This window comes from Oculina patagonica, chromosome 14 (genome assembly GCF_052425735.1).
Source record: "Oculina patagonica isolate OP01 chromosome 14, crgOcupat, whole genome shotgun sequence".
Lineage (NCBI taxonomy): Eukaryota > Metazoa > Cnidaria > Anthozoa > Scleractinia > Oculinidae > Oculina > Oculina patagonica.
In genome coordinates this window covers 23,785,000-23,809,645 of record NC_135771.1, presented here as the reverse complement: position 1 = coordinate 23,809,645, position 24,646 = coordinate 23,785,000, and the positions used below count along the sequence as shown (strand labels likewise).

Here is a 24,646-nt window from a genome sequence, read left to right as displayed (position 1 = left end):
GAAAAATAAAAGAAGACTTAATATAAAAAAATATGTGCTGATTTATTTACTGCAGGAGAAGAACCATACATGTCCGATATTGAAATACTGGGGGAGACACGGGATGCCAATAATGAGTGTTTCGATTAGGTTTGGATGACTGAGAATTGGTGAAAATTGTCACTGTAATTAGGTAATGTTTGCCAAAGACAATTTGCCTTAAATCCGCGGAGAGCGCGATGCAGGGTTACGAGCCCCAATTTTTCAAAATTAGAGAATTTTTCCACGCACTAAAAACAAATGTCTAAGAATAAATTCGGTGACCCTAGCTTTGTTGCATCTCAAAGGTACTCATATATATATATGACCGTAGGAAAAACATGTGGCGTGACCCGGAATGAACTGATGAGAAGCATTTAGCTTACAACAGCTAATTGTGGACACTATTCTACAATAGGTTTATTTTACTTAATTAGAAATTTCGTGGCGCGGAAATATTTTTCCGGTTTACCACGCGAGCTTTAGAATTTGAACTTTGCATAGCTTATATTGAAATTGCATATCGAGCGATCCAGTCTACATGAATGTTTCTATTTCCGGTCATTAAGAGCTGTCAGTTTTGTCATGCAACAAGGCAATATTTAATGGCGCGTTTTATTGTGTGACATCGTCCGATAAAATCAAAACCAGGACTGTCAGTCTCATAACGTCAAATCGGCGGAGTTGCTGTAAGCTGGCTACAGTTACGTCTTCTTTGCTAGACGGAATCAGCGGGAATTTCCCAAACCAACATCCACGGGGGATCCAAACGCTGTATTAGTTATTCATAATCTTAAAATAAAAATGTTCTTATTTACCTGCGTTCCTGTGTCTTTTTTTTCACCGGTTTGGGGGCGATTTGAATCAGAGCAAAGGCGGTTTACGTTGCGAGTCTCAAACGGTAATCAGTCTGTCGCAATGTCAAGACGACGAGCCTCAAGTTTCAGTTATTATCAACTCAAGTAACTAACTCCTCGCGGGGAGTTTCGTGTTTCAATTTATTGACATTGCGACAGACTGATTACCGTTTGAGACTCGCAACGTAAACCGCCTTTGCTCTGATTCAAATCGCCCCCAAACCGGTGAAAATAAAAGACACAGGAACGCAGGTAAATAAGAACATTTTTATTTTAAGATTACGAATAACTAATACAGCGTTTGGGTCCCCTGTGCAACATCGCGTGACTGCACAACACGCGATCGAAACATGACCGGAAATGTGACGTATGCACAAGGGTAACGGTTAAAATAATGAGAACCAACATTTGGCGCCATATTCAATCTTAGCCTCTCTCATGGTCGGACGTCGAGATGAAGAAGTCGAGAAAGAAGATGCAGAATGGCGCAAAGGACTGAATGTTGTTTAGAAAGGTGAGACGAAGTTTGTGGAGCTGTGTGCTCGATACATTCAAATTGCGTCACGATTGTACTGTGCCGTGCCGCTTGTATATTTTATTAATGTGTGCTTCGATCTTCGTAAAACCCGGACAGATGTCCATTTTAATACAGCCATACTAAACTTTTTTTTCTTCCTTTGTATGAAAGCTTAAAGAGTCATGAATTTGGTGGAGCAAGTGAATCATGCTTTTCTGTTGAGACCAAGAACATCAGCCGTGAAACAGAGCTGCATCAGTCTCCGAAGATTTCGATGTTGGACCGTTTCATCAGATGCCAGAAATCTAACTACTAAGTATTTGGTCATGAAGGGCATAAAGGTAAGCGAACTCTCAGCAAGAAAGAAATCTACCAAAGCCTTATGTATAAAATGTTGACGTTTCACTATTTAAGCTTCATGTCACGTTTGAGCATCCACAAACGGCCAAATGGGTCGATTTCTGTTCGAATAGCCGCTAATTTGATTCACTTTGCGTCTCACAACAGTTTCTTCAGAAACTAATCATTTTGCCGAGAATACGGCGGGGAATAATAGGTCTCAGGCCACATACCTGTTCATCGTTAGCTTTAATTCACAATTCTCGCATTTTTTGTCTCAAAATATTCTGTTGAAGGAAATTGCTATGGAATTGACAATGCTAACACCAGAATAAAATTGGCGCGCAAATTGTCACGATTGTACTGTGCCGTGCGACTTTAGGTATAATCTAATGTTTGCTTCGATCTTCGTAAAAATCATAAAGATTTCCATTTTAATACAGCCATACTAAACTTTTTTCTTTCTTTGTATGCAAGCTTAAAGAGTCATGAATTTGGTGGAGCAAGTGAATCATGCTTTCCTGTTGAGACCAAGAACATCAGCCGTGAATCAGAGCTGCATCAGTCTCCGAAGTATAGTTTTCGATGATGGACCGTTTCAGATGCCAAACATCTACGTAGATAAGCCGTAGATTAAACTATCATATATCAATCAGTGTTAGGCCATGAAAGGCCTAAAGGTAAGCGAAATTTCAGCGAGAAATACATCCACTTAAGCGTTATGTATTAAATGTTGACGTTTTACTATTTTAGCTTCATGTCACGTTTGAGCAGTCAGATAGAAAGCATCCACAAACGGCCAAATGGGTCGATTTCTGTTCGAATAGCCGCTCGTTTGCTTTTTTTAATGTCTATATCTATAGTGACTATAAATTTTCGTCTAAGGGAGAAAATCACAGTCGAAACAAATAAACATTTTGAACATTTTCAGCTCAGTTCCGTACGACAGTGACTACGAAGCAGTCAAAACATGGCGCACAAATATAATTATTCTCTTAGGCTCCAGAACGAAATATCCAGGAGTAAAATGTTTCGTTTGCAAATCACTTTATAATAAACTGTAATTTGTAATTCCTCATTTTTTTGCCCCAAAAGATTCGAATAGAATGAAATTTCGATGTAAGTTACTAAAATAAACCTCATTTATATTGCTACATACCAGACAAAAATTCCGCGCTAATATATTAATTCTAATTAAGTGTTTAACGTCACTTGGATCAGAACATTTGATTGGTTGATAATATATGAAAATTACATGCACACCTCATGGTGCGCGGATGGAAATATGACGTAACGCATAAGAACCCTTATGATTGGTCAAGATTTATAAATGAAATGATAAGCGCCATTTTCAAATATTCATTTCCAATCTTTGTCTTTCAAGAGCAAGACGTCAAGAAGACGGAGACGAAGAAGAAGCAGAATTTGGAGCTTTGGTCCGCTTCTTGATCACAAATTTAACGCGAAGGTGAGAGCTGTTTGCAATATTTTTGTGTCTGTAAACTGTAAAGCATTTACTTGACCTTATTGTCGCGAATTCACGAATGTCTGTAAGGAGGTGATTGACTGTGCGGCTCACGGCAGTTTCTTTAGAAACTAATCAAATGCCGAGAATACGGCGTGGAATAATAGGTCTCAGGCCACATACCTGTTCATCGTTAGCTTTAATTTACAGTTCTCGCATTTTTTGTTTCAAAATATTCTGTTGAAGGAATTGCAATGGAATTGACACTGCTAACACCAGAACAAAAATTGGCGCGCAAATCCTAATTACTATGCGTCGGGAAAAAACGGCTTGCATTCTTTACTCTGTAGTGGCACGCGGTCAACCACGTGACTGGAAATATGACGCAACTCAAAGACTACCGAAGATATCCGAAAGTTTCCGAAGATGACCCGAAGATTTCCAAAAAATTCCCGAAGATGACCCGAAGATTTCCGAAAAATTGCCGAAAGTTTCCGAAGATTTCCGAAAAATTTCCGAAGATTGCCGAAAGTTTCCGAAGATGACCCGAAGATTTCCGAAAAATTTCCGAAGAATTGCCGAAGGTTTCCGAAGATGATCCGAAGATCGCCGAAAATTTCCGGAGATGACCGGAAAATATCCGAAAGTTTCGAAAGATAACCCAAAGATATCCGGCAATTACCGGAAATGACCGAAAATGTCCAAAAAGTTCTGATGATTGCCCAAAATTTGCGGAGATGACCCGAGGACACTATTGGAAATAACAAGACCATCTAGTGTCTATTGCAATAAAATTGACCCGTCATTAACGAATTCTCGGTTTTCAGCTGACGTCATAAAATTATGCAAATTAGGTTTCCGCCATGTTGGAGCCCAGGTTAGGTGTGAAATTGTATGCAAATCTATGCCATTTCTAAGCGCTCACGTTCGAAGACTCGAAATAATTCCTCTTTTCAATGGATATTTCCCAAGAAAGCGACCCAAAACCACAAGATGAGGTACCAGTGCTTTCATCTTACGCAAAAAGCCTCGAAAGCCACGTCCAAGAGCGATATTTGAAGAAAATTTCTGTGGTTGGCGTAGATCCAGCGGCCATACCGAGTGAGCAGTTCAGCTCAGAATGTTTGCCTCCCATAGAAGTCTCGGACTTGCTGTCGTATTTAGTTTTGGAGACAAGCTATTATACAAACCAGCAGTTTAAAGCCTTCAAAAGTTTGGAGGCGTACAATCAAATGGTTTCTGGTTTCGTTGCGTCGGTTCAAGGGAAAGAAATCGCGGGCAAGATTGTTGTTGTGGCCAAGGTGAGACATTCTCAGCGAATGAACGATCCTCTTGTGAATATTTGGATGATTGTAGAAAAAGACGGAACGATTATCTCTGCGCACTGCTTAGGCTGCAAGGCAGGACTGGCTGAATCCTGCTCACATGTAGCGAGCGCGATGTTTTACATCGAAGCTGTGACAAGGATTCAAGGAAAGCTCGCCTGCACCCAAGCAAAATGCACTTGGATTTTGCCAACATATGTGACGGAAGTGCCATATTCAAAGGTAAGAGACATAGACTTTTCCTCAGCAAAGAAACTGAAAAGCGCACTGGAACAGAAAATTGAAACATTTCATTCAAATACTGGGGAAGGAGGCAAAACCTCCGAAGAACGGTGCGATCAACCATCTGCGCCTAAATCCATTCCATCAGATGGGGAAATGCAGGAAGTCTACGCCAAACTAAACTCTTGCAAAATCAAAGCTGTAGCACTTAGCCTAATCGATCCCTTTGCCGACCAATTTATTGATGAAAGCCGCACACTGCCGATTATTCCTGACTTGTTTAAAACGGAAAATCTTGGGCTGGACTACCCGGATTTAATCAAAATGTGTGTTCAAGTAAATCTGGGTGTTACGGAGGAACATATTAATAAAGTGGAAGTGAATACACGAGATCAAGCAAGTGGCTCAGGCTTTTATAGACATCGTGCTGGCAGAATTGGTGCATCTCAGTGCTCTTCAGCCTTTCACACAAACCTGGCGCAGCCCTCCCAGTCTTTGATTAAGACAATCTGTTACCCAAGCCTTTATAAAGTGAATACCAAAGCTACAAGGTATGGCCAGAAGCACGAAAGTGATGCCATAAAGGCATATGAAGCATCCATGAAAGAACGTCATGTAAACTTAGAGGTCAAGAAGTGTGGGTTATTCATCAACAAAGAAAATTCATTTCTTCATGCCACCCCTGATTTTCTTGTGTCATGTGACTGTTGCGGAAGTGGATGCGGAGAAGTTAAATGTCCAGTAGTCATAATTGATGGCAACTTTGAGGACTATGTTAAACATAAAAATTCCTGCCTTGAAAGGGTAAATGAGAATTTAGAGCTGAAAAAAAGCCACAGCTACTACTATCAAGTACAGCAGCAGCTTTTCTCAGCTCCAAATCTCCAATATGATGACTTTGTGGTATGTGCCATTGACAAAGCAAAGAACATTCACTTATTTGTGCAGCGTATATATCCAGATGAGCAGCACTGGAAATTTGTTGTGCCTAAACTAGAAACATTCTGGAGAATATGCATTCTCCCAGAGATTTTGGCACGGTGGTATACCCGAAGGTGCACAGTACCGCCTACATTACCAAGTAAGGATGCCATTTGTTTTTGTCGCACAGAAAAAGATGAGGACAGCATTTCATGTTGTAACAAGGACTGCCCTTATCAAAGGTTTCACCCTTCTTGTCTCTCTCTCACCTCCGTGGCAATGCCAAAGACCTGGTACTGCCCTCACTGTTGCAGACTTCCTCAGTTCAAGAGGAAAAAAAGTAGCAGAAAATCTGTACAACCTACTGTTGTTTCAGATCATGCAGCCATGAAATGTGACAGCATTTGTATTTGCAAGGCAAAGCCTACCCCTACAGACAAGTTAGTTGAGTGCCATGGAGAAAGCTGCCAAAATGGAAAGTACTTTCACCTTGCTTGTCTTGGTTTGAAGCGGTTGCCAAATAACCACAGAACCACCTGGAAATGCCCTGCATGCAAAAAGGTTGTGCCTGCCCAAGCTACCACCACCCCTACCACTTGTTCTTCTTCGTCAGATTCCTCCAGCAGTGATGATGAAAGTGATGTTGTTATCACGAAAGTTACCCACAGTGAAACTGATAAGACCAGTGCACTGGCAAATCTCACAGACTACCACTTTGATTTAATTATCAATCCTACTGGCTGGCTAGACTGTGATATTATCCAACAAGCACATGTTTTATTACAGCCTGAGAATCCAGCAATCGCAGGTTTCCAGCGACCAACACTTGGCCCTGTTAGAAATTTTGATGTTGTAAGTGGCGAATTTATTCAAATTCTGCACACTGGAAACAATCACTGGGTGTGTACAAGCTCAATTGGATGTGTGCCTGGCTATGTCAACCTTTTTGATAGCCTCTATCATGACTCAGTAGTTCAAGAAGTAGAGGAACAAACGAATGACTTATTAGGGGGACGTTTAATTGCTCTTGACCCAAAGCCAGTGCAGCAACAAACAAATGGGAGTGACTGTGGGGTTTTTGCAGTTGCATTTGCTACCTGCTTAGTCTTTGGAGTAGACCCCACATTCATAAATTTTGATGCACAAGGTATGCGACATCACTTAGTAACATGTCTAAGAAATGGCAGAATCAGCTTGTTTCCTTCATTTTAAAAACAAATGCCTATTTTACAGAGTAAAAGGAACCTGGATAATCATCTTTAATTTTGTATAATGTCATTTTCAAACATTTTAATCCTGAGTCTGTGGATTTGATTTAAAGCAATTCAGACTAAGGTTTTACAAAGGCAGTCATTGTGTGGCTCCAGAAAATAAAATGTGTTGTTCCCAAAAAAATATCCCTATAGATACAGAAGGTTCCCCCCTCTAGAAATTCCAGTCAAGCTCCATACTTTCCTTTAAACATTTGGGCATTTGAGACCCCCACCCCCTTCAGAATTTCGAATGACCTTCCATGGGCTTGATATGGATATTTTCTGGAACCTCACAATACCTCCCCCATAGACAGGTTTTTTTACCCCCTCCTTTCCCCTGGAAAGGTTCATACTTTTCCTTTAAAATTGTAGCTGTTGAGCCCTCCCTCCCTCCCCCATCGGAATTTGCAATGACCTTCCATAGGGGTGTATGGATATTTTTTGGAACCACACATTTCCGCCACCCTATGATACATGCATACACTGCATGTCAGTCAGTGTGGGACACCTGTATTTCATTTGCAAAGAACACACTTGCAGTCATACAGTATACCACTAAAGATGTAATAATATATTATGTTAAACAGCAGGTTCAAATGATATCACTCAGTATCTTTTCCCAACACAGATCACAATGTTGTGTAAATAACTAACACATTTATTTTTACAAATAACATTTTCACAGTTATCTAAACAACAAGAAAATTCTACATTGAAGTTATATTACTTCAATAAAGTTATCCTACTTGTTTACCTCATAAGTGGATATCCTACTTATTTCTGGCACTTGCAGTCTAGATCAAAATCTAATAAGTTTGTAACAAGCTGTTCATTATTTATAATATTCTTCACTGTATTTAAGCAATAAATAGAGTTCCTTACCATAGGTAAAGAACCTTAGCATATCAACCAAAGCTTTTAGTGGTGTAAACAGCCTAGAAGTTTTGAAGCAATTTTTATGTTTCCAGAGAAATGAATTTTGGGATCTAGTTGTATCTCACTGAGGATGAACCTTGACAAATGAATACATACATGTATCATAAATAGGAATATGCATATCATTTACATTTTGTTCCTTGGCTGCCTCATTGGGTAATAAAACTTGGTACATGTATATTCTTAATGGCAACTTGACTTATGTATTCTCTTTCATTCAAACAAAACTTCCCCTTGTTTTGTTTGCAATAGCAGAATTATTCAAAGAAAAATAATGTCTACACCTAAACCTAAAAGCATAATATAAACAAGCTTTCAGATTTCTTTTACAAAACCATTCCAATTTCTCTTAAGCCACCCCTCTTTAGAAGAAGAAATTCATTCTGCAACCTACCCCTTTCGCAAAAAAAAAAATATAACAGTTATTTATTGAATGAAATTTCTGCGAATTCGGGGTTCGCATATAATTTTTCATAACATTTCAAATTCTTGAGCCACTTTATTTATGTGTTTAAGTGAGACATTTTATTTTCTTGGCAATGGTATGTAAAAAGTCCTTAAATTATTAAAGCTTTTATTGTTTAAAATCCCAAATTTCACAAAAAAAGTGTCATGAAATGCAATAAGATACTGTCATGGAAACCTGTTTATTAAGCAAATTTAGAGTCAAAACTTTGCAGCTTCACATGTAACTCATATCAGGACCTAATTTCTGATTATAAAACAATTATTCACCAAAGTGAAGGTGAATAGTTGTCTATATTTACCGAGCCGCGAAGCAGCATGGTAAATATCCATCACACTCTGAAACTGACACTGAGGTGAATAATTGTTTTAGTATTTACCAGACAAGTAGAATAACTAGTGGACCAAAACATCACTTTTGGTAAACAAAGCGAGGTGCGAAAGCAGTTTGTAGCTCTTTTGCTGCTCAGAGGTAAATAGTACTTTGCTAAATCACCTTTGAGTAAACCAATCAGCGCGCAGGAAAAGCACTCTTCACTTGTGTGGTAAATACTAACATACCCTCTGTTACCCTGAGCTGCTCTTTGCTAGATTTTTATTCTACCTTTTTTGAACAAACGTAGAATCAAAACTTTGCAGCTTTGAAAGTGACTTAATTGAAAGAACAAAGGAATCTAAATGTCAAGTTTATCTAATCAAATGGTACAATTGGAGGACAAAAATTAACAAGAGCCGCACAAACTCTTATCATATGATCGACCAATGGAGTGTGCCTGTCAGAGTTTTCATGATTACATATCAGAAAGTCGGTTGGCAAGGTACCTTCAAGAATAGTAAACTTCCGTCTAAGCAGCCCAATAACACGTTCAACATGAATCCTGACATTCGCGATGCCTCTTGTCTGCTCCACGTCCACTGGGTCAAGCTGAGATTTGCCCTTCGTGAAAGCTGGTATAACCAGTTTAGCATTTTTCAGTCCAACACTCTCAGTGATGGTGAATCCGCGATCTGCCATCACCATGTCTCCAGGAATCAGTTTGTCCAGAAAGCCACAGTTCTCCGTTAAAAATTTATCTGAGACACGACCTCCCCAGGCTTCAGAAACAAATGAAATTGTTCCTTGTGGTGTTATCCCTACCAGAATTTTGATTGTATTGTGATGTTTGTAGCTTGAAAATGTCTGTGCCCTGGCTAGCAAGTTTGAAGGTCTTTCGATAAACACTTCAAAGCAGTCAATGACAACAGTAGTTTTCTTACCAAATGCATACTGAAAGCATTGGGGCATTGTTCTCCACAGTTGATCCCTGTCTGGCCAGTACACAAAGCGAAATAATCTTGTGTCCATCACAACAATCCAGTGGGAAACTATTCTGGAAATTGTTGACACTGAAACAACAAACCGGTATGCAAGATCCTGCAACGGTGCATTTAGTCTTAGCTTCATTAGTACAATGATGAACTCTTGAAATCGGTCGAGCGACTGTGTTTGGCGTGTAACATGTGGGGAGACATGCTCGAAAACAACCATAAGTACCTCCATAGACGGTAGCCCAGTGTAGAAGCGAATTTTGTCGTCAGTGTCAAAGAAATCCTTATTAGGAGCTTGATATCTGCTTGTCTGAAACATGTAGTCAAACTCAGTGGTTTGGCACGCAGCATCCTTGACAGTTTCCGGTTCGATTTCTTGACCGATTTCTTCACCTTCGCTAACTGCTATGGCCGCCAGATCAGAAGAAAAGGCATCCTCATCCCCTTCGTTTAGACTTCCCTCTTCTTCTGTCGAAGTACTTGGCTTACTAAAGTCGATTTGGGCAACAGGAAGGCTGCTTTCCAGAAGCTTTTGACGTTTCTCTGCTACTTCGCGTTCTTGTCGTTCGACCGCAAGTTGCTCTCGCTTCTTTGTCCTTTCTGCTCTTTCTGCTTTCGCTTGATGGTTCAATTCAGGGCGATAATTTTTCTTGCCAAGTTGCAATGTGGGCACCCAATCTACGTCGTGTTTATTCCAGAAAGGAGCTGGCTTCCCAGAAACAAAATGTTTTCCACAAACCCGTTCGCTTTTTAGAACGTCTTTCGATTTCGTGTCTCCGCGACTGATGGCTTTTATCCAGTTTTCTCTCCGCTCTATAGTCAGTTCTTCTTCAAATTCACCTTTGTTGGTTACCACTGAAGGTATTCGATAAAATCCAATCCCTTTATCTCGGTCACTTCTACTTCCACATCCAAAAACAACGCAAAGAACCATTGCCACGCTTACTTTCTCACTGTGATCTCTATATCGAGCGAGTTTGTTTGGACACCAACATGGCGGATAGCAACCGTCGTCAAGGTGGAGGTCACGTGGGTGAAAACAAAGAATAATTGCGTGTTTCCGAATCCTCAACCTTACTTCGCGTGCCTTACTTTAAGGGACACTAGCAACCAGAATACATTGCGGGCATGCTCTCCTCGCGGCAACAATTTCTGTATTACAGAAATTCGAAAACTTGACTTTCGAGAGGTAAATATACATGGCCGCCATACAAACCCTAGTAAAAAATTGGGAAATGAATTTGAGGTGCTAAAGTGGAGCCCAAAAAAGAAATGAGGTACACAGTTCATTCCATGCGAATAGAGTAATATGATCGATGCGATGCGTTGTTAATTTTTTCTGGGAATTTTGGTTGGCGATTTTAAGAAAACGTTTGACTCAGCTTTATAAAGCTGAGGTAGTAGTACAATCAACTGGGTACAGTACATGCAAAGATTTTTCTCGCCTTTCAAGATGTGACAAAACAGATTTAAAAACCGCTCTATGGTAAAACTGACTGAGAGTAGAGGAAAAGTATCGGCCAAATCGATTCAATGAAGACGAATCCCTCAAACAACAACAATTATCCAAGTCCTAAAGTATATTTTCCGTCCGGAAACATTGTTGGAAGTCTAAAATGTGAAATCTTTAGTTCAAAGGCTAGCTTTAATTTTCGCTGAACTTTTCTCGTTCATAGTTGGATGCTCCCTTTGATTTTAGGGGCGGAATTTTTTTTTCTTCAAGAAACACGGATTTGAACGACAAATGAACCGCACGCCAATTTCCTGCAATTTCGAATTCTATTTTTCGCGAACGACAAAAATCACAACGAAGTCGTTAACTAATAACACATTGTTTAGTGCCTACAAATTTGAAAGCTTCGCCTCTTTTTGTTTCATCTATGGCCGAGGTCGGGGCAGCTTTGTTGTTCCTGCACGGTTTGACATTGCTGCCACATACGCAGTTCGCCGAGCACTCAAGCTCGAAGCTCGCATCTCTGCAAACACAACCGCTGTGTTTTCCGTTGTTTCGGCTGCGAGTGTTCTTGCTTTGCATGTCTGAAACAAGCCAACGTAAAAAAAATCTTTCTTATTATATTTCTGTTTGAATCGTGAACGAGAAAGTAGATCAAAACAATTTTACTGGTACCGGCGTAAGAATTTTATTGCGACTCACCACTCTGCTTGTATGATTAGCTTGTGGGCTTCCCGACACATAACTGCCACTTACACGAGCTACTAGGGAGCCATAGTGATTAACTGGCAAATAATTGAAATCGGCAGCACTTTCTCCTCGTGAATATCTAACAAACTTCATCCATCTTCTCAACTTCTATTTCACGCGCGTGTTTGACACAGAAACGAGCAAACGATCTCCCGGATAATAACAACAACAGAGGCGCACAAAGGACACTGGTTGCCGATGCCTCTTTAACTACCTGCACAGATTTGCAGCTTCCAACTTGCAACTTTCAATCAAATGTTGCGACAAAGTGTTGTGCTAAAGTTAACTTTCAGTTCAACTTAAAAGTTTCTTTTTCCCTTAGATTGTTGTAAAACGAAAACTCAAGGACATAGCAGACCAACCTCGAGACTCCGCAAAAGGTAATGCTTATTTTTATTCAAAAGGCTTTTTTACATGGGCTTATTACGAGAAGGAATTTAACTAAAATAAACCATAAATCGTGGGTAGTTTGATGCAGTGTTTATCCCGGCCAAGGTACTACTCAGAGGCCTTTCTGCCTTAGCAAACTTATACGATATAGGGCGATGTTTCTTTCATCATTTTGTTCGCAAACTTGACTGAGCGCGATGATTAACAAGTGTCCAGAAGGTCTCTGAAGAGTGCCTTGGCCGAAAGGAAACTCTGCGTTGGACTAACCATAATGCAGGATTTTGGCAAGTACAGTAACTGTAAACTTCTATTGCAAATTTTGCCTAAAGCTTTACTATCGTCTGGCATTTGGGAAACTTCTTTTCGGGAGGGGGCTTATTTTGCGTTGGGCTTTTCATTTAATCGGTATATCAGAGTGTTGCTCGAATAGGACCGTCTAGGTTTAAATTAAATGTTATTAAAAAAGGGAAAAGAGAATAGCTTGAGTTATTTAGGGGTTTGATGCCGACCAAGGGATCATTCATGATATGGCTTGGGGGCCGAATGATCTCTCCCCCTTTGGTGTCGGTGAAAACCCAAAACCAATTGGCCAATTTCGAACGACTAACGACTTAGATCACTTCCACTTCGCAAAAATAAGCCCCTGACTAATGATGAAAAAGCCTTAGAGAAAGTGTTCATCAAAATGCCACTGCGATGATAGACACTGCTACCAGTATGCGGAAATTACCTTGCGGTTAACTGCAACTCTTTCATTTTCTCTCGGACTGCTCTAGAAGTACAAAAAAGGCGAGACTTACCCAAACAGAGTGAGCTGTAAAACCCCACAGGTAAATAAAACCCGTATATTTCCATAATCAACCTTGCGCTGTTTTGATAATAAAAGGTTCTTTTGAAGGACTTGACGACTTGTGGGGTTTATAATTTAAGAAAATTTCACGTTTATAAAAACGTCTAGGCTTAGATTGTAAGGAAGTGTGCGTCTTAAACATCTTTTCTTACATTTGAAGCTACCTGGCAAAACTTTCTTATCAAACTAGGAAAGACAAAATAGGTTGTAAAATTGTTGACAACAACATCAAGTTTAGAAAAGCTAAATTAAAAATCGGAGGGCATTTTTGATATAAGCTTATATTTGGTGCACTTTTGTATTTTTCGGAATCTTACTTTCTCTCAATAGAAATAATTTTGGAATTGTTACCGACCAAGGGGTCATTCATGTTATGGCTTGGGGAGCCGAATGATCATGATCTCTCCCCCGTTAGTGTCGGTGAAAACCTAAAACCAAGCGGCCACGTTAGAAATGAGTAGGGGTTTGTGAACAAAAATATTTCTGAGTATAGGGTTTGATTTCGACCAACGGATCATTCATGGCATGTTCGGGGACTGACTGATCTTTCCTCCATTGGTGTCGGTGAAAATCTTCAACCGATTGGCCACGTAAGAAACGAGTAAAGAATTGCAAACGATGACATTTCCGAGTGTAAGTGTCGATGGGTTGAAATTTAAGAGGGACTCTTGATTTCGTGTCAGAAGTTGAAGATTCCATTACCCTCATTTATCTTGTAAATACAAAAGGGGGGCAGGGGGGAAAAATATTTAAATAATAAAAAAAAAGCCCAAAGGGGGGCCGCAAGGGGGCCGCTAATAGGGGTTCGACTGTAGCTATATATAAGACGGCTAAAAAACCTGATGTAGTTTGTTTTTCCACGGAAGGAGTACATGAAATAGTAAATTTCGGGTTTAAAATTCTGTCAATTTTGAAAGTCGGATAAGACTAAATTTTGATAAACATTTGACAATAAAAATAAGCGGCAGTAAGACACAACGTTTCGATGTCATCCTGACATCATTTTCAAGTGACAAATAAAATAACGTTTCAACAGTGAGAATCGGACCACGAAAACCAATTTTCTTGTTTTTCTCGAAGGAAAATCAGACAACTATGGGCCAAAAATTAAAGAAATAGATTTTTTAACCTCTGCCACTGAACGCTCGGTTTTTCCTGGCTGGTGCTCTGATTGACTGTATCTTACATCGTTCGTTATTTTTTGTGCTACTCACAACAATAGAACCAGCCTTTTTTGAAACGTAAAATTTATTTCTTAGCACAAAAATAAGCCAGGCGTTGTTTCAATGCTAACTTGCTACTTGTTGGACTGGTAATTGATTACTGAAAATACTGGAACCAGTAGTGCGATCGGTAGAAGACATTTAAAGAAGATTTTTTAAGCCGATCTGTTTTTCTTTTCTAAATTTTCGGTGACATCTGTTCACCTTCATCAGAGTTAGTGAAAGTTTGTTGGAGCACGCGCTACCAATCCGTGCGTTAGTGCGTGGTCCTCGCGCGGAGCCAAACATGATCCAGGCCGCGCGAGCAATAGCGAATCAGCAATCAAACAGCATGCTGAGTCAACGGAACATAACATCCATCCTAAGGACGCCCAGATCCTCGAGCGTGGTGTAGTCAATTACAGCAAGAGGCTTTTCTTGGAGTCGTGGCACTCCACTTTGGACAGCGATGCTATCAACGAACGCAAAGCTTTTCCTCGCGCTTATGTGCCGTTAATTCAAAATTAAAATGTCGCACTAACGCACGGATTGGTAGCGCGAGCTCCAACAAAATTTCACTAACTCTGATGAAGGTGAACAGATGTCACCGAAAATTAAAAAAAAAAAACAGATAGGCTTAAAAAAATCTTCTTTAAATGGTAATTGGCTGTTCAGTGATAACTCGTCGGATGTTTTTTTACGAAAAATATAGACCTTTTCTGCTCGAAAAAAAGATATGTTGTATGATATTCCATGCTTCGATAGGCTGGAAAAATGATTTTTCTGGTAAAGAAATGGTCAATGTTGATTACCGAGAATAAGTACGCAGTAATATTCAAGTAGTCATACTGTAGAGGATCAAAAAGGGTGTCTTAGGAAATCAAATTTACAAAGTGACTTAAAACCAAGGTCATGTTTTTTTTTCGACAGAAACAAGAAACACCGATGAGTGATTAGTAAAATAAATTACTAGTCAATAACGGAAAATTTTGTAGCTTACCGAGTCGATGTCTCATCGATAACTGATTGACATCATTGATTTCATCATCGATTTGTCAAGGAAATCTTACCAAAGTTTACCAGTTTTAAGAAGATCGAATTAGGTAACAATTAAAATGAAAAAAAATATATAAATTCAGGGGTTTGATGCCGACCAAGGGGTCATTCATGATATGGCTTGGGGGCCGAATGACTTCTCCCCCATTGGTGTCGGTGAAAACCTAAAACTAATTGGCCACCTTACTAAAACCATAGCTGATCAATGATCGATGATTGATGACGTCAATTGGTGATGGATTAGAACAATCACTCTTTTTGTCACAGTGAATAATCGATGTCAAGTGATATTTTTTCTGCTCGATTTACAACCTTAGCACTTCATCTAGTGACCACACATGATGTGCAAATAACTGTACCATTTGTGTGATACCATTTGTGTGTTTTTTGAATAAAGTATTACTATCATTATTATTATTATTATTATTATTATTATTATTATTATTATTATTATTATTATAACTATCTACAGTTGAATCCCGATAACTCGAACCCTCAATAACTCGAACCTCCCTACGGGGCTCGGAAAAAATACTACGCAACTCGCGAAATATCCGCGCGTATTATATGTTAAACCATCGAATAAGGTGTATATATCGTGTCAATCCTTTCACGAGATCCAGTAACGAACATGCGTTTTACTGTTGTCATCATCGTCTTTTACTTGCCCGTTCATTCACCTAATAGATGTAGATAGTGACTAAGTCCGTTCCAATCTAAGGGGTTGGAAGAGCCAGGTACCTCATCAGTGACAGTGCTTAAAGGAGCTACGTCAAAATGCCCTTTCTTTCTCGTTCGAAATCCATCTTAATCCTCATCTGTCATAACCATTTTTGTGTATTTGCGGTTTATTCTAACCTTTTTGTTGTTTCTATAGCTTATAGAATTAACAACAACTTTAAAAAGAAAAAACCAAACGTTTTCTACTTAAACTAAGTGATCATCAGGGTGATTTTTTAAAACTGTAAGGTTTTCTACACTTGAAAGTAATTTTATACATCAGAAAAATGACTCAAAATATGATGACATTACTTAGCTCCTTTAAATACGATTTCCGTCAAATGAAGCGACTTGCATGAGAGGATTACTACCCCATTTCCCTCTTTCTTGACTGCGGATAGGTAGTAATCCTTCCAGCATTTTGGTCAGGTTGCTCCATGGACTCCCTCTCCTATAGTTGGAGAGCACTGTGAGAAAAGTGTCTTTCTACACAAAGACGCCAGGCTCGGACGACCTCTCAATCCGGTGTCAACGGACCATTTCACAGCTGAGGTATAGTGATGATTTATTATTACTTAATTTAGTACATTTATTTTTACATGGGTAAAAAATACATCAGATAATTAAGTTACTAACAACATTACTATAATTATTACATAAACCTGTTTTCGATGAATTCCCTGTTTCCAATTTATAAAATTAAAATTTACACATCTTTTAAATTGATTGAGTGATTTTGTCTCCCTACGATAACAAGACAGGCTGTTGCAGAGAACTGCACCGCTATAGCTAAAGCTATTTTTCAATAGTTCGTGAAAAAGGGACAACTGTTTGCAGAGTCCCTTAAAGTATAGCGCGTTTGCGTTTGAAAAATTAAGATTTTTAGATCAGGGTATGCAATGAACCATTCAAAGATTTAGATACTTTATCCATCTTATCACCATTATTTCATTACCATTGCTTTGTTGTTACTGTTGTTGTTATTCTTCCATATTTTATTGACTCTACCACTGGGGAGGTCTTTTTGTGACATGATTAATCTTTGCGTTGTATTTGTTTTAATTACAACAGTATGCTAACAAAAGAGGCCGAAAAGATTGGAAGTCAGCTCCGCAACATAGCGGATGAGCTTAATGAGGAAGATCAAATAAGAAGGAGAAGAGAACAGAGAAGTCAGAGTTTTACTGAACTGACCAAATTTCTGCTCCAAATATTTTTTGTATATTATATTTTTCTTATCATAACGATTCGAATTAGAGCTCTTTCTAGTAGTTTTTAATTTATTTACATTTTATGTAAACGATAATATATTTGTGTAGCCTATGAAATAGGTCTACATTTGTGTCATGTTGACAAAAAATAGATTGTGAATAGATAATTCATTCAAAATTTAAAATAGTTCCTTAAGAAATCTCAACTTAAAATGGAGTATTTCGTATAAATCACTAAAAATACAATCAATAGATATCATACAAATAAAGCCCAAGCAAACGAACAAAGCATAAATTCTCCGTTTCTTTCTGGGCGTATTTGTTGCCAAAAAATATAGATGTAACTTTGTCAGTAGGGTCTCAAACACGAATAAAAGAATGGCATTGAATTGAAATGGCGTTGAATTTATTAAAAAAGAAGAGTCATTACCTGGGGGCAAACCGGAGATCACAAATCTTAATTTCCAAGTACCTAAATTCTATCTACTCACATTTTAGGCTATATTACTACCTGCGCGCTTCGTTTACCGGCACATTTCACTGATGAAAGGAGAGTAATCTCGAAATGTTTGGATTGTGCAAGAAAAACTTCATTTTAAAACTGAGCTTGTTATCAGTGACGCGAAAAAAAAATATTTTAATCGTACTTCCTACAACAACCAGGAGTGCTACTGGGCACACTCGGTTGCCCGGTACATTCCTAGATTCTGGGACTTCCGAGAATGGACTACGTTTTTCGACTCATTCCTCTTTTTGCGCCGGTTGCCTTCCGCCCGTCCCCCCCCCCCCCCCATTCACCAACAATTAACAAATTGACATTAGATTTTTATGCGTCTGTAATGTTATTGATGATAAATTGCGTCATAACATTGTCAAAGTGTGGTACATCCACGAGCCGCAAGATCTAGATAGTGGGTTCTGGAAGCATGCCCTTCAGAAAATTTTGATATCTAGAATCTTTATCATGAGGTACTTTTTGAGAAAAAAAAACAATTTTGTTCAACTGGGGATTATTTTTTTCAACAAAACATATTTTGTACGTAATACGGCATATTTCGAACATAGTTCATCATCAGAGAGGTAAACTCTGATATGCCTATCTATATATTAAACAGAACAAATGTCGGAAAAAAATCAGATGCCCCGAGCGGGATTCGAACCCACGACACCCCGATCTCATGGAAGGTGCTCTAACCACTGAGCTACCGAGGCAACCACAGCGGAGTGGGTGAAAAAAAAACATATTTTGTTTTTAATTTTGGGTTAAAATTTAGACGAGGCAAGTGCCTCGTCTTGCCTTTTGCTAGTTACGGCCCTTTACGTAAAAAAAAAAAAAAACAAGGATGGTTTATATTCGCAAAGATTAGAAGGATTACAATCAACAAACTTCAAACGGTTAGATTCATGTTTTTCACCTTACGCCACCCGTGACAAAGTTCCTTTAAATTGTTAAGAAAACTCATTGACGCACTTGACAAATTATACCAAACATCAGTCATAAATTCCAAAAGATTTTTAGGAAAGGGCAAAAACTGTCATGTTTTTAAGCCGGCTTTCAAAGCTAGATTAACATTCATCAGTAATATGTCATAAAATTGCTTACTTCGTCAGAAAATTCACTATAGTACTTATAAAGTCAACAATTAATAAAGGGATCATAATTTACTATTTACTATTTCATTTTGCATTTTTAAGGCCATTATAAGAAATTTGATGTCATTAGAAATGTTTTTAAAGAATGGTAATTGCTCTTCACATTCTGTAATGATCTTTTTCTCATGTAATTCTAATGAAAAAATAAGTCAAATATAAACACAGCACGGAATAAACACGAAAAGAAGACTAAAGGAGTTTTCAGTCCAAGGAGTCGTTGGTCTGACGAGAAAAAAATGATTTCTTTGTCAATAATCTTTTTCGTCTGTTTTCGCACTCTTTCATCAGCAACTTTCAGCGATTTTACGTTAAACGACAGATTCCTTCCAGACAAACATTTTGAAAGCTTTTCTGGCAGCGACTGGATGCAGTGTGTTAAAACTTGCCACGACAAACCCGGCTGTATTTCCTACAACTATGAAGCTAACAACAATAAATCGTGTTATTTAAACGAGTGTGGATTTCGGGATCGTTGCGAAGCTCTCAGAAACTTAGTCGTGTCATCTGGAGCCATATTCCATCAGCTAAAACAGGTACTAAGTCATTTTTTAGCGTTTCAGTTGCAGACTATGAGAAAACATATTATTTTGGTGCATACAAACAATGTATTACTCCAGGTTGAGACTAGGAGAGTGGTAAAGTTAAAAAATTGACGGTGATGTATTTTACAACAATGTGCTGCGTAATATTTCTTCTAAAAGAAAATTCTTTAAGAAGTATTCTAGATAGCAAAACTATAAATAAGAAAATCGATCGGTAAAGATATATATTTAGCAGTTTATAACTGAAATCAGTTATTAAGTGTACTTTGTGGAGCAACAAAACCATTTAACATTCGCGGCCTGTGTTCTCCCTTTGGTTTGCTTGAACTGGCTTTAGTTGTTGTATTTAAATCAGTTTTCTGCAGTTTTTCTAATTTAATTTAAGTCAGTAGTCAGTTTGCTATTTTAATCAAGACACCAGTTTTTTTGTTACGATGTTAGGCTATTTTTCGTCTATCGTCATTCTTAATTTTGGTTCTCCGGCCCAGCAAAAACAGAAAACAATTTTTTCGAACTTTTAAACCCGCGCCCACTGCCAAAACCTTGAGTGCAAAGCTTTAATTTACGTTCAGACATAAAGATGAATTACCCAGATTTTTTGGCTTAAATTTGCAAATATAATCATTAATGATAATAGTGTCCCATTTTCTTTATACTTTTTATTGTAATTAAGGGACACTTATACATGGCACAAAACTCGTTAAAATCAACAACAACAAAATAATGATTTTGAGATAAATGTTATTAATTTTCGAAGTCTTTTTACCTTCACGAACATTACTGCACTGCACGTTTCATTTTATACTGATTGAATTTTATGCAATTCTACTGAAAAAGAAGTCAGCTATTAATAAAACATACCGAACGTACTATTCTTTATAAATAACTCTCTTTATTTGCTTTAAAGACATGAAACAATTTATACATTGTAGAACAAGACTTAATTTAGGACTTTAAGTAAATGTATAGAAGAAGAGATTTGTTGAACAATTTGACTACAACTGAAACCCATGCGATAAAAATAGAAAATGTTAAGAGCATTTTGGTTGAAAAAGTGACGTTTCGACGTTCGCTTAACGTCATTATCAAATCAAAAAATGAATAAAATTAGGTTTGACTTTAAATTTATAAGAAATTCCTAAGAGACACAAATCAAGAGTAAAAATATATCATGGTGATGTGATAAGGTATTCACACGCAGTCACGTAAAGAGTTTGGCGCGAATAGAGTCATTCTGAGTATTTAGCTCAGAGTTAAATTCCCTAATAAACAGCAATCAAACTTTGATGAATGTGTTTTGAAATATTGGTTCTTTTCACAGGCCACAAATGAGACCCTATGTGACCTTCCAACATTTAAGGACAAGCATCCTTGTTTCATAGACACTAGTCCAGGTAAACCCACCAAACATTTCCATTACAACACTTTTCCCGCCAATATATGTTATATATATTGTTAAGCTAAAACGTTAGTCATAACAAGAACACACGTATAAATACTGTAAATAAACCAACTGTGACAAGGGAAACTCGTGTAATCGAAGGTTGTTTAAAGAAGCATTATCACGATATTTTAAGTCATTTTTCTGATTACTTTCAAAATGAAGGAAACCTCAAAATAATAGTTTTGTAATGAAGAAAAACAACATAGGAGTAAATAAATGAAACGCGAAAATACACAAGGATAGTTAAAGACGGATAACCAACGACAAACTTGAAAAAACTTGCCAGTTTGATATTTCAATTCTCGTCCAGTGCCTCTTTTAAAAGCCTTATTAATTATGTGTTTATTTCTTTATTTTACAGAAGAAAGCACACAACCAGCGCTTTTGATCGAACCCGCGAAGTGCCCGTATGACGGTTATGTTTCTTACGGTAAAATCTTAACTCCATTACAATTGCTTTTAATTCACGTGTGCCCATAACCGCCCAAATGTTTCCGATTCTTATGCATATTACTTGACAATGTGAGAGGTATCCATCATGTTATGAAAGGCGTGGTATCCTATGAAAAAGGAACAGGGCTCGGGGCAGGGAGAAAACCTGCAATGGACTAGCGTGATATAAAAATTCCTGGTCTCTTCACACTAAAGAAACTGCTTAATGATTACTCGATTCTGTTTGGATGAAGGCAGTAATGTACTCTTGATGAGAACAGATTACTTTCCTTTCTTAAGTTAAGACGCCGTCTTTCGAAGATTTGCGCAGTTGAATCGATGACTTCCGAAGTTGAACCGAAGTTTTCTGAAGTTGGCCCGAAGACTAGTGATCATAAAGATTTTTGAAGTAAACTCAAAGTACTTCGAAGAATAGTCGAAGAGTTATAAAGCTTACGTCGTTTCGAATGATCTGAAAAAGAAGTACGAAAATATGCTAGTAATTTTGTCGAAGAAACTATAAAAATAAAAAAAAATGTTTTAGAAGTATTCAGTTATTGCAAGTAAGGGAACTTTCAAACATTACTTGTAACTATTAATCACGAATTGTACTTGAGGTCGTGCGATTTCGCATACTGGAAGTAACAAATTGAAATTCCTTTTTGCAGATCCTCTGTACAACGTGACCGTTTGCAGGAACAAGCGTTACTACCTTAACGCGTGCTCTAACAAGAATCCAATTCAGCTGATATCTGTTCGTTACGTGAAGTGCACGTGCACGTGTGACGCGTGCAAGACACTGCACGTGCCTGACGCGTGCGTACCACATGACGTATTCAAAAAAGTTTCAGAGCAATGTCATGGGAAAGCATCGTGCAGAGTGAAGCTACCAAGTGGGTCTTGCGAGTTTGAATACAAAACGGCGATCCGAATAACTTACAGATGCCATGTTCCGAACCAGAAGCACGAAGAAAGGGAGGCATAGACATTAGTCATGTTAAATTAAAATCATTTCAAAAATTTGCTTAAAGTGGATTTTCAGTCGGTACTGCGGAATCTCCGCCTGCAGTGTTTATAAGAGTCTCACGAACAAAATATTTACTCAGAAGCGAAAATAATAATTTCGGGACAAGCTTACCTTTTTCTTTGATGTTAGATATCCTTGCAAAACAATAATAACGAGTAGAAGAACCTCAACGCTATTCCAAACCGACATTTCAGCTCATCAATCATCGAGTATTCCTAAACGAAACGACCCGTAATGGCGGACTAAAACACTTCATGTACATTATTATCGAAGTGTGACAAACAAAAATGATGATAAACCCCGAAACTGCGCACCCCTAATTTTACGCGTGATTTGCGCGCGCACGTTGAAAATATGGCGGCTTTTTCTTTATGCGCCAGAGAGATAAATCGTCATCTTCTCGTAAACGAGTATGATAATCTTTATTTTTTTTCTTGCTTTGAATTGGGTAATAACTTCTTTCTGTAAGATAAATATTGACCAATTCCCAGTCTAGGTTAAGAAACAATCGTCGGGAACGTGAATTTGGCAAGTGATCGTGAATATAATCATAATGATTTCCTAAGGCATCATTGTGTATAAAAAGGTGCTGTTGCTTCTAAGGCCAATTAAAAAAACAAATGTTTCTCGTCCGGATTTCTTTAAAAAAGAGAGCAGGCGGGCTCTTTTTTCTTTGTTATTTGTTATTTCCTCTATCGTCAAATTTTTCAGAAGCAAACTTGCAAAATAAATCCTGACCTCTCTACTACGGTCCTACCGTCCTAGCTTGCCGAGGCTATAAAATTTTGACCTGAGTTCGTATTAAAACGCAGACTAAAGCCATGTCTTACAGAATTTTCTTTGTACTTAATTTAAAAGTAACGCCTGTTGGTTTTTGTTCGTTCCAACTTTCCCAATAACAAATATTAAAAAATATACTTAGGTCAATATACTTGACCTAAGCGAGTATGGGAGCCCCCATTTTTATTTCAAACTTTAAATTAACTTAAAGTTCGAGGTTTTCATTGAGTTTTCCATTGTCGTTTGGCTTTTGAATTTTCGAAACCACTGCCGTGAAAATGTCCTATTACTTTGTGCTTTCAATTATCTCTTTTAAAGTATTATAATTGATATCACACTTCAAAAAACTCTTGTTTTTATTGTTTTTTCCTTGAGTTCTACAAACCGGGTCAGACATGTTTCACAGTAGTTAATTAGTTAATAACTTTATTTTTTTTTTAGTTGTAGTTGTTGTTATTATAATTTTCTATATTTTACAATAAATGCTGTAGCATATTCAGGTGACAAAGAGGTCTAAATGCTGAGGTGTCACGTGCCTTCAAAGTCAGCGATATTACAAACATTTACATTTCTTTAAAATAATTTACTTTATCTTACTTTAATTTTACAAGATAACTTAAATATACAATATTCAGATTTTTGTTGTATACAAAAGACTGTTTGCTAGCTAACTTCCAGTGTAAATAATTTTCAGCTACTCGACGTATCCATAAAACTGGACCAAACGTTCTCTTCGTTCAACGAAGCTATCGATAGGTTTTGATTGATTAACCATCACTGTTTCAGTGGCATGCCTGTAAACTAGCTATCTCGAAGCTAAGTGCATGACCACTATAAACAACAACATTTACATTTTTCGTGCTTTGCGTTCTGTACAATCATTTCGTATCTTGTCTGTTTCCCTGCGTTTTATCGAAATCCATAAATAATTAATTCAGCTTCCAATTCCAAATTCAGCAACCCAGTTTTTTAGATTTTTTTAAGTAATCCATCGTCATTTCTACCAATTTTGACAGCATTGCCAATGCAGTTTCCCTTAGCTTTTGGTAGGAGAGGCAGCTATTTTACGGTGGGGAGGGGAGAGGGTGTCATTTTGCGCGCAATGGAGGGTTTTCTCTCCTTCCTCTTCCCCCAAGCTTTTCTTGTGCTTATTCGAGACAAGCAACACAAACAGCCTGTTCCTTAGGCTCATAAGGACGCGTCCATTGTGTGTAAGCCTTCTTCTTTAGACCTCACTGTCATTTTCAGCTTTATCGAAGTCTTTGCAGTCATTCTGTATTACATCCGGGAGATTGGGTTGTGATGCACTTTCACAAGAACACGTCAAACCGGTTTCAACTGGTTCAGGTTCCGCCTCAGTACTTTCCTCTGAATTCTTCAAGTAATAAAAATAACATCACATAAGTCAAATGATTGCTTATCAAAAACACTATCTACATCAAACTTGGAATAGGCTCAAACGCGCAGCTAAGCTACTGAATAACGCTTGTATTCAACTGCCAATGTAAGC

The 24,646-nt window shown here is 38.1% G+C and overlaps 4 protein-coding genes and 1 long non-coding RNA gene across 7 annotated transcripts in view; 3 read left to right on the top strand and 2 right to left on the bottom strand.

Moving 5' to 3' along the window:
• The first annotated feature begins 1,185 nt into the window (after positions 1 to 1,185).
• LOC144639348 (uncharacterized) lies at positions 1,186 to 12,193 on the top strand. Of its 2 annotated transcripts, none has more exons than XR_013568120.1 (5): positions 1,186 to 1,389; positions 1,571 to 1,733; positions 2,209 to 2,411; positions 3,116 to 3,199; positions 12,152 to 12,193. It is a non-coding gene; the product is annotated as an uncharacterized LOC144639348 (long non-coding RNA). The 2 variants fall into 2 exon arrangements; XR_013568121.1 differs by having other exon boundaries at positions 1,198 to 1,389; positions 1,564 to 1,733.
• Positions 4,061 to 7,385, top strand: LOC144637765 (uncharacterized). Its single transcript, XM_078496842.1, has one exon. The coding sequence runs from the start codon at positions 4,153 to 4,155 to the stop codon at positions 6,874 to 6,876; it is 2,724 nt and encodes a 907-aa protein (XP_078352968.1). The 5' UTR covers positions 4,061 to 4,152; the 3' UTR covers positions 6,877 to 7,385.
• Positions 7,372 to 10,668, bottom strand: LOC144637767 (uncharacterized). Its single transcript, XM_078496843.1, has one exon. It carries the CDS (start codon positions 10,558 to 10,560, stop codon positions 9,010 to 9,012), a length of 1,551 nt encoding a protein of 516 aa, XP_078352969.1. The 5' UTR covers positions 10,561 to 10,668; the 3' UTR covers positions 7,372 to 9,009.
• LOC144637626 (uncharacterized) lies at positions 10,620 to 23,991 on the top strand. Its single transcript, XM_078496685.1, has 5 exons — positions 10,620 to 10,655; positions 12,996 to 13,049; positions 20,775 to 20,847; positions 21,259 to 21,327; positions 21,998 to 23,991. The coding sequence occupies exons 1-5, from the start codon at positions 10,620 to 10,622 to the stop codon at positions 22,312 to 22,314; spliced, it is 549 nt and encodes a 182-aa protein (XP_078352811.1). The 3' UTR covers positions 22,315 to 23,991.
• The window catches only part of LOC144639298 (adhesion G protein-coupled receptor L4-like), a 22,856-nt gene continuing 21,755 nt past the window's right edge, over positions 23,546 to 24,646 (bottom strand). For both annotated transcript variants that reach the window (XM_078498593.1, XM_078498592.1), the window contains exon 28: positions 23,546 to 24,511. In XM_078498593.1, coding sequence (XP_078354719.1) covers positions 24,362 to 24,511 — 150 coding nt within the window. In that variant the 3' untranslated portion in view covers positions 23,546 to 24,361. The remainder of the gene's footprint in view (positions 24,512 to 24,646) is intronic.

What these genes read in the sequence shown, in the direction of transcription:
- LOC144637767 (XM_078496843.1), bottom strand. Translation starts at nt 10,560, where the DNA reads ATGGTTCTTTGCGTTGTTTTTGGATGTGGAAGTAGAAGTGACCGAGAT.
- LOC144637765 (XM_078496842.1), top strand. Translation starts at nt 4,153, where the DNA reads ATGGATATTTCCCAAGAAAGCGACCCAAAACCACAAGATGAGGTACCA.
- LOC144637626 (XM_078496685.1), top strand. Translation starts at nt 10,620, where the DNA reads ATGGCGGATAGCAACCGTCGTCAAGGTGGAGGTCAC. An exon ending in TGAGCTGTAAAACCCCACAG is followed by an intron (nt 13,050 to 20,774) that starts GTAAATAAAACC and finishes TTCTTTTCACAG; the next exon opens with GCCACAAATGAGACCCTATG. An exon ending in TTTCATAGACACTAGTCCAG is followed by an intron (nt 20,848 to 21,258) that starts GTAAACCCACCA and finishes TTTATTTTACAG; the next exon opens with AAGAAAGCACACAACCAGCG.